The sequence below is a fragment of the Paralichthys olivaceus genome, chromosome 9 (genome assembly GCF_024713975.1).
Source record: "Paralichthys olivaceus isolate ysfri-2021 chromosome 9, ASM2471397v2, whole genome shotgun sequence".
Taxonomy (NCBI): domain Eukaryota; kingdom Metazoa; phylum Chordata; class Actinopteri; order Pleuronectiformes; family Paralichthyidae; genus Paralichthys; species Paralichthys olivaceus.
In genome coordinates, this window is record NC_091101.1 from 10,586,352 (window position 1) to 10,599,094 (window position 12,743).

The 12,743-nt window shown below is 40.3% G+C and overlaps 1 protein-coding gene across 2 annotated transcripts; it reads right to left on the minus strand.

Annotated features, from left to right (window-relative positions):
* Positions 1–168: 168 nt before the first annotated feature.
* sncb (synuclein, beta) lies at positions 169–11,823 on the minus strand. 2 transcript variants are annotated; one of them, XM_020078592.2, is made up of 6 exons: positions 11,662–11,823; positions 10,491–10,624; positions 6,681–6,710; positions 6,313–6,398; positions 2,420–2,506; positions 169–964 (listed from the first exon to the last, which is right to left on the minus strand). In XM_020078592.2, the coding sequence occupies exons 2-6, from the start codon at positions 10,609–10,611 to the stop codon at positions 935–937; spliced, it is 354 nt and encodes a 117-aa protein (XP_019934151.1). In that variant the 5' UTR covers positions 10,612–10,624; positions 11,662–11,823; the 3' UTR covers positions 169–934. The 2 variants fall into 2 exon arrangements, with proteins under 2 accessions (XP_019934151.1, XP_019934157.1); XM_020078598.2 differs by having other exon boundaries at positions 10,491–10,621; positions 11,662–11,821.
* Positions 11,824–12,743: the final 920 nt, after the last annotated feature.

Below are 12,743 nucleotides of genomic sequence, written 5' to 3' on the forward strand. Positions count from 1 at the left end.
CCCGCAGACAGGAGCGAGCAAAAAGAGAAGCATGCCAGGACGATGCACAACAAATCCTCATTTAGATCAACACGTAGGGAAACAGAAGTGATCACGAGAGGTTTAAAAATCTAAAGATTGGTCAAAGCCAAGAGAATTTAAACATGATCAAACAACACTAACCAATGGTTTCTTTTTTTACTCTTTATTTACAGAGGATTTGTATGTCTGGCTTAACACATAAACCTTAATATTGACAAGTCCTGCAATTTAAAGCACATTTTGATATGACAACCATTATGATTTCAAGACATAATATATTGACTTGTTAAAATCTTCAGTACACACAAACACACGCACACACAAACATGTATACTCTGTCCATTTCTAACAGATAGTTTACTGGAATGATTTCACAAGCAACTATAAAGATACAATGTAAAAAACTCTTACTTCAAAAACATTCAAATAAATCTCCAAAGAAATGCAAAAAAGAAAAGACCCACAAACAGGCTTTGTTGACACTTAGGGAATATTATTGTATTCATATCTGCTTGCAACCGGACATATTTATTTTTTCTTCTCCCAATGCCTCATTGGAAGATGATGAACATCTATTGCACATTTCTAAATACACATACACACAAGTACAAAGTCACAAGCCCTGGCTCTGGTCTCATTTCATTGGGAGGGAATCAAGGAAATGAGACTGAGAGGACAAATCCTACATCTCAATAAATACTTACACCCAACACATTACATTAATAACATGACATTTACAATATATAATAATAAAAGATTTGTCTTGAAGGAAGAACATTTTTCAGAGGGAATGCTTGTCGTTTTTGTTGTTTTTTGCAACAGGGGTATAATTATAATAGTTTTAACATTTGTCCTTTTGATTATTAGAAATATTATTGTGCTGCTGGTTGGATGGTGGCTTGGACTGATGCTTTTATGCTTCTGGCTCGTAATCCTGGCTCTCCTGGGGAAAAGAAGAGATTTTTCAGTGACAGGAAGACCCCACAGAGAAAATCTGCAGATTAAATTCATCAGTGAGACTTTAATTGATACTTAATCACCCACAATTCAACTTGAATCAGTTACAGGAGACTGTATATGACAGAGAGCTTATGGTAAGACATGATCGCTCTCTGTCAGATAATGATGTCACTCCATCACCCGTGCTCCTCTGCTGGTTCAGTGTCTCTAAGTGGCCTGCAGAGGGCAGCACCGGCCTGCACCATCCTCAATAACATGTCGTGAGCACAATCCCGTCATTCTTGTAACCCTGCACACGCCTCCCCCTCCTGACACATGATCATACAACAGAACACGGCCTCCAGAAAATTTAAAACAGTCTTGGCGTATCTGTGTGAAACAAGTAGAAATTAATTTTAGTTTAAATCTCTTCATCCATCCTGAGGAGGTTCCACTCACTCAGCAGCGCTTCGTCTCCATATTTACAGCAATGCAGGGAGACCCTGACATTACCCACAATGCAGTGAGGCAGAGCTCGTCATCACCACACCCATTCAGACGATGCTCGCACATTGCTGGTGTAGCACAGGATGGGGGAGGGGAAAGAGATGCGGAGGAGTGGGAGAGACATGGAGGAGGACACAGATGATACAAGCTACTGCCTTTGAGAAAATCACTTGTAATTTGAATCTCAGCAAATGTCCACGTTTTATTCCTTCAAATGATTAAAGAAATAATCCAGAGACAGAGGCTGTACATGGAAATGAATAGAAAATCCAAGCAAATGCTCTGAATGAATTGTACATTATCACAAATTATGTAAAATCTCATATTAAATCTTCTTCTAACTGAAGCTCTAAATATTTTAATATTCACTCTTAATATTACAGGTTTCTGCTTTAGGAATGTTTTTTATAAACAATTAAAGCTATTTAAAATCTGCTTTCGGAGCAATAGGTACTGCACAGTTTGTCTCGCCCCTGACAGTCAAATTCCAAAAATAGCCATCTGTGTCAGACTCGCATCCTTTCTCCACACACGCACACACACACACAAACACATCTAATGCTCCGTGTAGGTAGGTGGTGCTATATTCACTGTACTCGCTATGTGGCAATCAGCTTGTTAAACCCTCCGTTTTTATTTCCAGAGGCGAGAAGAATTACCTCAGTGGGAGCGGCAGGGTTTGTGTGGGACAGAAGAGAAGGGCAGTGCGGAGCGCCATTGAAATGCAATACAGAAATAAATGTGTGTAACCCTGCAGATCTGTTGAATACTGATGAGTCTCGATCTACTGTAAGTGAACGGTCTCATCCCTGCCTGTGGTCTGCAGCTTTTTCTTTTTTTCTTTTACAATATACAAATAGCTGTCCATCACATGACTTAATTCAAACACTGAGACGTGACATGCTTTAACGTAGAGCAGACATGTGCACGTTGTGTCGAGTAGGCTGATTACCTGCTGGGTCTCGTCATATGTTTCTCCTTCTGGCTCCAGCATTGCCTCTCCCTGGCCCTCCATGGCCTCCTGCCCATACTCCTCAGGCTGCAGAGACAGAGACAGAGAGAAAGGAGGGTGAAGAGAGCAAGATCCACAGTAACACCAGCACCTACACATAAACATGTATCTGGTTATTGTTTATTCTAAACCTATTTCTCAAACTGGGATTCTGTTTCCTACCAGGACGCTGTGGAGATGATGTATCTTTATGATCTTAACAATTCATTAATTTATCTCTTAACTTTCCTTTCTGTGGCATCATCTGAGAGCCTAAAGAAGATGCTTACATTTTACTTAATGAGGATGAATAGTTTCTTAAAAAGACAATAATTCTAAAAAGTTTCTTTAACAGTAGTAACTGAAGTAAATAAGGCAACAAATGTTGGGCACTATTTCCAGCTGTGGTCTCTGGTGGGTATTTATAACAGTGGGATTAAATTAAATTCAACTACAGTGCGTGTTCAGGGTAATGAAACACACCAATGTGTTTTTAATAGTTTCTTGGGAGCAGTGGAGCTCTATAGCACAAACTAGTCAGATTCACCAGACAACGCTTGTTAGCAGGTAAATGTATTTTGTCTTTTGTATTTTTGATGCCTTTTTTGACAATAACAAAAACAGAGAATATCCCTATTCTTTTGCTTTAGCTTGATATTGACAGTTCTCGTTTAAACTGTACTGTATCCCCTTCTAAGATCTTTCTGAAGCAGACAGTTCTCCATCCTCGCTGCACCTGCTTCTACAGGCCCTGAAAACAAAGCCAGTGGGTCGCCGCACATGTATTTTTAAACACAGCACTAATCAAGTCAATTAGGTCAGAAAAGAAGGGGACCATAATCCTGAGCTGTATCAAGCTGGTGTTACTGCTTTAAGTCCTCAACAAGATTAGCATGGCCTTAAATGCTACACAATAGGAATCCTGCACTAAGACATAGATCAGACGGATCGCTGCCTGAGAAAAAGTCAACATGAAGAACATTGTGTATTGTATCACAATCACAACAGAGGGGAAATAAATTATGTGTCCCACTGGTAAAATGTTTGAATTCAGGTGAAATTCAAAAAGCATGTTCAGACCATGTAGCTCAAATCTCTCAAATAAAAAAATGAAAATCACACCTTTTAATTATTCAGTTACATATTTTAGAAGAGATGAAGAGATGTGAAATTTATTCTAGTGCAAAAATATTTTGAATATTCTTATCTGCAAGACAAAGCAGCTGTACAGTCCAGCAGGAGCTCAAACTGAGCCAAGTATGACTGTAGGTGGACAACATGACTGCTCCCCAAAAGTGAAGCCAAAACGTCTCGATCTCCATCTGGTGGTTGGCTGCAGTATAGGCCATAAATCCTGCCTCCTCCATGTTAGTGTATGGGGCATGCACCAAACTAAAAAGTCAAAGCACAAGTCAAATATTTCTCAAAGATGGTTTCTGTCAAGGTATAGGTTAAGGTTTTTTCAAGTGTTTTTCTGATTAGTTTAGTTTAAATAAGCTATTTGATAAAAGCACGGTGACACATCATGATTGACGGATGAGACTGAACCGTGATTGATCAAGCACATGTTTGACCTCCCTTCTGCAGCTCCATCCTCCGATTGCTACTGTGCACACTCCACATGTGCCAGATGGCTGCGTTCGTATCCAGGATATTTTAGCTTCAATTCAGGATAATGGGAAGAAGTGGAGATGTGTCTTCCATTTTCTTACACAGTCTATGGTGTCCACTGTACAGAAATGAGGCTAAAATATGCCAGAAAAGACGCTGCCAGCTTGCACTGGTGAGATCATTTGGAACCACAGTCTGCCAGGAATGATCCTGAGGTGAAGTCATGGTAGCAAGGACCCACTGACCGTCGGTCTCGGCCTTTAGATCATAACGTCTCACCCTGTTTTTACACTATCAAATGACTAATTCAAACCAAATGAATCTGAAACATGGACAACTAAATCTAAAATGACAGGAACAATACTTGGTGTGCACTTTAACTGCTCACATAAAGGAGGCGAGGTTTACACTCTTCACTGCAGTCAGACACCAGGACGTGATTGAGGTGTTTTGGCTTCACTTTTGGGGAGCTGCCATGTCGTCCATCTTTATAATACAGTCATCGCTCTGCACATGTGACAACAGTGTCATCGGTCTAACGGTCTGTTGTCAGGGTGTTAAAATGAGTAGTCTTATCACTCAGACTGTGCCTTCAACAGAAGCCTGTTAGAGCAGCCTGTCAGATTTACTAGATTAGAGGGTCCAGCTCTGAAGGATGAAGCCTTAAGACAAGAGGAGGACCTCTCTGTTTCACTGACAGTCTGACAGAGATAGACGAAATGTCAACGTGCTGACAAAACACGAACAGTGTATCTAAGCGAAAGAGAACTGGAGGAAAACACTCAAGGTTTTATGTTGCTTTATCGATTTTCTGTGTTCGTGGAGAGTTGAATCTCTTCCACCTTTCTCCTCACATGTCAGGATCGCAGTGTGTAAAGTGATGTAAGCAGTGACTTTTACAGAGGTTATCGGGGGGGGGGAAGGGTATAAGAATGGAAAGGCTGTATGTTGAGGAGAGCTGATAGTCCCACAGAGACACTGATCAGGTCATTTAAAGGTGCCAGAACAATGAAACAGGCCTTGATTTATTATACAAGTGGACATTGTGCAGGCAGTGCAGAACAACTATTCATCCTTAAGATCCCCTCACTCCCTTCAAAAAAAACAGGGGTAAAACAAGGTCTATAAGTCTATCATTAATAAATACAAATATAAAACAAGTTGTTTTGTGTATTGTTCTGTATACAAGCTGCCAAACTGATGTCTTAAAAACCTAATGAACCAAAAAACCCAATACTGTTATATAAGATCAAAATACAGAAAACATCTGACAGCCGAGGAATAAAATAGATGAACTGCGGACTGTGTTTTGGAACATCACACAGATTTATCAACCGTATAAACTTGGCTCTGCTACAACAGCAGTCCTTTCCAGACTTTAATGAACACAGCTCACAAGTAGATGCCAAGAGTAAGTGAGATCTGAATTGGAACAGATAACATTCCTTTTTTCCCTTTACCTGCCCACGTGACAGAGAGCTGTAGAAGCACTGTGTCGTGTGCACAAACACGAGAAGGCTCGGTCCAGAATAACAGTGAGCTGTTGCATTGTTACTACAAGGCAGATTCTCTCTTCATTTCCTTGTTGGCATGTTATTCAAAGGGCACTGATTATATTTATAAAGTGTTCTCTTCTGTAGCTTTGGAGGAAGTTTCTTTAAAATAAAAATAATCCTGTTGATATCATCAGGTTAACTTCAGTTTGGGCCTGAGACATACCATTTAGTGTTTGACTCATTCCAGTGGTTAAAAGTCAAAAGCACAGAGATCTGCTATCTAAGTGATCAACATCAATTTATCCCCCCAAAAAACCTCTGGTTCTATCATCTTAAATGTGAAGAGCTTTTGTGTCTTTTATAATGATTCCACTCATCACTACTCTAGTAAGCTTTACATTAAAGATCATTAAACTGACCACAGATAGGTCTACTTTAAAAATGCATTTCAGTTTTGCCCGTCTGTATTTTTGAGGACAAACAAGAAAAACACCAAAAATGGATTAACAGTTAATTCCCTCTCCAGCAGATGTGTGTCCAATGCTATGTCTAATAATAGAAAATAATCTGTTTACATATATCACTATATTTTGCATTAACTTAATATTATTGTCTACATCATGCGTGTTTTAAATATGTAACTTATTTGTTGTTATTTGATTTAATTCTTATATAATATATATAATATTAATAATTTCATAATAATAATAATAAGGCAGCCGATTATGGTTTTCACATTGTACATACGTTCATGTCAGAGGGGAACTCGTCCTTCTTCCCCAGACCAGTGGCAGCTACGATGTTCCCCATAGCTCCAGTGGTCTTCTCAGCCACTGCAGAGTCACACACAAACATCATGTACTCACACACACACACTCGTAACATTATCTCAACAATTCTGCAGACAGATTAAAAGCATGCACATGATCTTAGACCTCCTTTGTTTCTCTACTAGATTATTGTACATAATGGCCACTTACGCTTTCCCCCTGCAACACACAAACTCTCCCTCCCTCTTCACCATAATGAATTTGCAATGAAGTTTCATGTTCCTGTAATGACACTAACCTCATGGCTACAGCAACGACGTTAAGGTTTGAAAAACAACAACTCACCTGTGCCCACGCTGTCTTTGGCCTTGTTACCTGAAGTAACAAAGAAAAGAGATCACTTGTGATTTGACATTTCGACCACTGCGATTTGTTTCTTTTGTGCATTTGAGTGTGTGTAGATAAAAGAATTTTACACTTTCCAAAAACTTCAAACCAAAGTGGCTCTGCCATTCATTCAGAGAGGAATGAATAGGTCCCTGTAGTCTGAACACCAGGCTGCTTGGTGCTTCGTTTCAACAAAATAAGTCAAACTTCTCTACTGATGCTGCAGTAGACCAACGGCTAGTTTGTTTGTTTTTATATGAGTCAAGAAAAAAGCTGCTGAAACAAGCGTAATAACTCTGACCATGCAGCTCACCACTGCTTTGCCACCACACCCGCGCAATCCCAGCAAGGAGTTATTAAACCTTGTGGATTTCAACCACAGCCGCCAGCATTGTTTAATTCTCCGACCATTGGCAGATCCCATTAATCTACACTGTGCTCCATCAAGCTTTTTGGGCAATCTAGTGTGTGCTCGGTGGCCCTGATCACTCAAGCATTGTCATTCTCTCTACTGTGCAGCTGTCACGTGCCTTATTGGTCCCAGAGGGCCTTTAAAAGCCAAATGAGAAGAAATGAAATGATGATGAAGTGCACAATCATCACTACAAACGGCGGGGCTAAAAGAAGAACATACATCTGAGAGCTATTCAAGAATGCAACACACGTGGATGATAGCTGCAGTTCTTATGACTGAAAGATATTAGAATTACGAGTATTGTATGTTATACAAGAATTGTATATTGGTTTAAAGCTTCTTTAGGGAAACAACCTTTGATAAATAGTTGTTTTATTGAACAAAAATTTTTGTTCAATAAAATGTGTTTCAAAATCATTTAGGAGTTTATTTCCAAAAGTCTACTACACAATACACTTATCACACAAAAGTCTTGTGCCATTTCTTATTTCAATTTCAAAGTTAAATATCACTTTTAATGGTGCTGATTTCTTTTTTAATGAAGGAAAAATTACATGATTCACCATCACACACCATGAGGATAATTTCACATGTGAATCTTATATACTATATGAATCTTACTATTATCATGTAAATCATCATCACCTAAACATTGACTGATTTATTATCCAATCATATTATTGAAACGGATCATTAATATCATGGTTATTTTGTCATGTAATTTGAGGCTGTGGTGATTGTTTAGAGAGCTGTAGAAAAGCACTGACACTAAATATACCGACACTGATGTGACTGGGGGGTTTTCACAAAGTAATTACACTGCTTTTAAAATAGAACTGTATAAATACTCCAGCATGTCATAGTCGGGCACATAAATGCTCTGTGAATGAATCTCTTGTGACAGTAAATGGCATCTAGTACAACAGGGTTTTTCTCATCGCCGCCTCTCATTCTCCATGCGCTCCGCTCAGCAGGGTGGGCGGTCTGCAGCAGCTGTCAAAAGGTGGGCCACAGACCTATCAGATCACTCTTACCCCTCCTCCAAGAGGGGCCTTCAAGCAAATCAGAGGCTGCTTTCTAGGGCACCACCACCACCACCACCATGCTCAACAAGCAGCACGCAGGAGCACACAGATGCCTTAGAGACGCTCCGTTCCCTTCTCTATGTACAACAGGCAAAAGGCAAGATGAGGCATTACACGCAAGGGATGGAAACACGCCTGCACATGTTGTGACATGTTTGAGCTGAGCCGACGTGTGGCAGCGGCGTGGTGCTCGATATGTGGTTAATAAGATTCCATCTTGTTGCAGACACATCTGACAACATCACCTGGAACATCATCCTTCTCTTGAATGCACCCAAAGCAAACGGTCAACATATCAATGGTGCAAGCTTGTAGAACCACCAGTACGGGGTGTCACTGGAAATCTGCCCCCCCCACCATCCTGACAGTTCAACAGCTGAACCGATGACAAATTAAAGGGCCTCTGTCCAGCTCTGGGTCTCCTGAGTCACCCAGCCCTCCTCCCACCCACCACCAACTCACCACCAACAGATCAACTGCAGGGTATCAAGCACAGACGGCCAGTAGAGAGGAAATATTATTAATCTTTAACAACATGGTGATGTGTCAATATCAATATATAGTGACTGAAATATATTAAGTTGATTAATTGTTTAGTTGCTTAACACAATATTAATCAGCTACACTTTTTGATAATTTATTATTAGTTAATGGACATTTTTCAAGTATAAATGTGAAGCACCACCTGCATCCAGCCTCTGCATACATTGTGCTGGATTTCTTTACATTATTACATATTTACATTGTAGACGGTTGTTTACTGGACAAGACAAGTCATGTGAAGATGTCCGACTCTTACCTGTAATGAGCATTTTTCACAATTTCCTGACATTTTAAAAACCTTAATGGTTATGTGAATAATCAAGCAAATAATCTTAATGTTCATATATACAGCAGTTGAAAGATTCCTTAATTGCAGCTGTAGACTTGTCAAAACCGAAACTACATTAATCAAATTAGGTTTTCTGAATCATGGCTATTATAATTTTGCTCAATGTTTTAATTTATTTAATATTAGACAATAGAATTTCAACATAATTGTTTGAAACCTTTAAATCCTGAATTATTGGCCAGCAACACAGATAATTTCCTTGAACTGAAACAAAACAGACACTGAACTGGGGCCGGAAGATCTTTTGTAATTCTATGAAACTGTTTTTGTCACTTCCTATTTTAACCTTGTCCAGCTGCTCTTTCAGGCATCTGTCTACCTCAACACCATTTGTGTGTTTTTCTTAAATAACGATCTGAAGCAATGGACATCGATCGGGTCAATAGTCTCAGTCACACAATTGGCAACTACGCTTTGAAAATCAAGACTGATCTGTGTAGATCTGTGTAATGTTGTTAGATTACAAATTAGGCAGCCTTTAGCCTGTGCCTCCAGGAGGTGATCGGGGGCTTAGACTGTTTTACAATCTGCTGCCAACCAATGCACATGATCCCACCATCCCGCTGCCCAACCCCCACTCATGCTCCCATCTCCTGCCTGTGGCCCAGTCAAGTGGGGCGAGAGGGCATAAGGACATACGGAGCATTATATCACATCATCTACGTCAAGAAAAGGACTTCCTGTTCCAGAGTATCTTCTCTAAAACCACCTACATTTAGGAGCACAAATGCTAGATTAGTGATTCTGGTATGATGAACTACGCTGCAGCCTGCATCAGTAAAATTAGATATTGATCAGCGTTTTTCGCGGCAGACATTTTGACATGTCACAGAAAGAAAAGCACAGGTTTTATGATAGAATGTATAATGGCTGAATTCAGTTTCAGGGTCCTGGTGTTGTTCATGCAGCATCATTACCTTACTGGGACACTTGAACAGAACAGTCGTTGTTAATCAAAATCAATGATGCCATAATAAACTACAGTACTTTCTGTAATTTTTGACCATATACTGTGAAATATCTGTCATTTTAACTAGTACTGCACATTTAGTCCAATAAATTCAACATAACCATGAAGACATATTGTCACATAGTATTAGTTATTGGTAGGATTTAGTATTCTCATATTATTTGGTACCGTCTTATGCCTTTAATTGAGACCTCAGTTCTGCCTGCTAAGGATTCTGCTATTTACCAAACTAATTTAACAAATGGTTAAATCATACATGGCTGTATAATTTAACCATCTGTTTCAGGACATATGGAAATAGAGCCTGAGCTGAATCATTAAACATCCTCTCTGCTTATTTGTTGCTGCTCCTGCATGAAGCGGGAACATTAGCAGTCTTAGTTGGCTCGTGTGCAAATGATCTTACCTACAAACATGACTCCTTCTTTAGTCTTTTCTGCTGCGACCGCGACTCCCTCCTTGGTCTTCTCTGCAGCCACAGCCATCCCCTCTTTCGCTTTAGACAAACCCTTCATAAACACATCCATCTTGGCCGAACTACTGTGGAGAGAGGAAGCACAAGAGCTGCCAGTCACTATAGCTGATGTGCACATGTGGATTTAATGGTTCCACTATTAACACACAACTATTGGTAGATTATTCCAATACTTGCCTCTTCTACCAAGCTCTATGCGTTCCAGCCTGACATGAAACCATACGTTAAGGTAGAAGAGGACAGCAACGCCCCCTGTGGCAGATCCTGACAGTTGCAGTCCATCAGGCTATAGTAACCCCCCCCCACTCATGCACTCAACCCCCTTTTTTCACATCCTCGTCAATGCATGAAATATTCAGAGGCACAAAGACTTCAATGATTTTGTTAATTGTGGGGGTGCTCATGAATTATTGCTCGCATGAAATACTACTCTCGGTGGCGGCGACATGACGGGACTGCGCCTCGGCCTCTGTTAAAGAAGGGAATCCACAGCGTGTTAGTGTGTGACTGGAAGGTGGCACTCACACAGCGACGCTGGGGGAAGGGAGGCACGACGGCCACTATAATATATATATATATATAAATATATATATATATATATATATATGATATATATATGAACGCATCACGGTTTTTAACGTGATGTGCATGTGATACGAGCGTGGAATGATGTGCATGTGTTACGAGCGTGTCCGGTCACACGCACGGACACATTTGGATAAAAAAAACTAAAAAACCCACCCGGCTGCAGGGGAACAGCTCGGACCATGTTCTAACATCAGGTATCGATCCTGCAGATTGTCATCCTGTGATGTCGCAGGTCAAACATTACTACATGTCCTACATTTCTCACGTTTGCACGCGCGCCTGCACGACTGAATACATTAGCCCCGTCTTCCTCAGAAACACTGACAAACCCAGACGAGACACCGTATATCATCCACAGTGTACGCTTGTATTTGGAAATAGGTTCAGATTGCTTTTTAAAGCAGCGTCTTTCCATTACGACGCTCCCATGTCATGGTCCTCAAATGGTGGTGACCTCTATATGTGTAAAAATAAGAAGAACACAGAGTTGAAACACAGACAGAGGAGCTCTTACCTATGTACAAATTGCCTTCGACTTGTCCCCTTATGATTCCGTCGCACAGTCGAGTCTTCACTATCGTCTAAATGGGAGATATCTTCAAATGATCACTAGGTGGGCCTTCCTCGGGCTGATCTCCACCAACAGGGACGGCCCCCTTCACGGTGCGGCTCAGACTATCACGCCCCCCCCTCCCTCCTCTTCCTCTCTCTCCTCTCACCATCACTACCTCCACTATCGATCATTCTCGGATCAGATGTCAACTGGTTCAGAAAGAAGAAGCATTAACGCCTCCACTTTGCCCCCTTTTTCCCTATAGCGTCTTTTTCCAGGTGTCCACATGTGACTGTAAAGGATCTATTACTAAACTATAGTAATCCAATTAAGTATAATGATGTGGGCTCAGAATCCAATTATCAGCAATATATGTTGTCAGTTTGTGTAGCTGCAACTGTTATCTACGATTATTATCATCTCCTATTTGTATGTACTTCTTTTGAATAAAGGAATATTAGAATTGATTTAGTCCATTTGGATCAAGGGTTCTTGTGGACTCCATTTTGGATCTAAATGCTACCGACACCACACATTGCTTCTGTCACTGGTATGTTTCTTTAATGGCTTTCACCAAGAAATAAAATCACCATGCTGTGTAACTGATGCCCTTTAGTTTCATGTATCTTTAATTTGAACTGTATTGAATTACACCAGTGTCTGTGAAGGATACATTCAAAAATGTGTAACAGTCTATTAAAATATGCCAAAGCTCTCAACTGCATCAGCCTGATGTGAGGGTGATACCATTCAGTGGAAGAGGTGGGGGTGGATTAATGTAGCATGAAGCCACGTGAGGCTTTGCTTTATATAAATCTTTAGACCAGCAAGTTCACTTATAATTTAAGCAGATGCTCACATAATCACGAAAGCAATTAAAGAAAAATGATAATTTAAGAATATATATGTTGTGTAATGTTCCTCGCTGTCCTGAAAAGTCGGCGATTTCTATGTTGCGTGTTGAATTACAAATCCACACTATGCGGCCATGATTCGCGTCATTTGTGGTGTATCATCTTTTTATGACCGCATCCTGGGCCAAT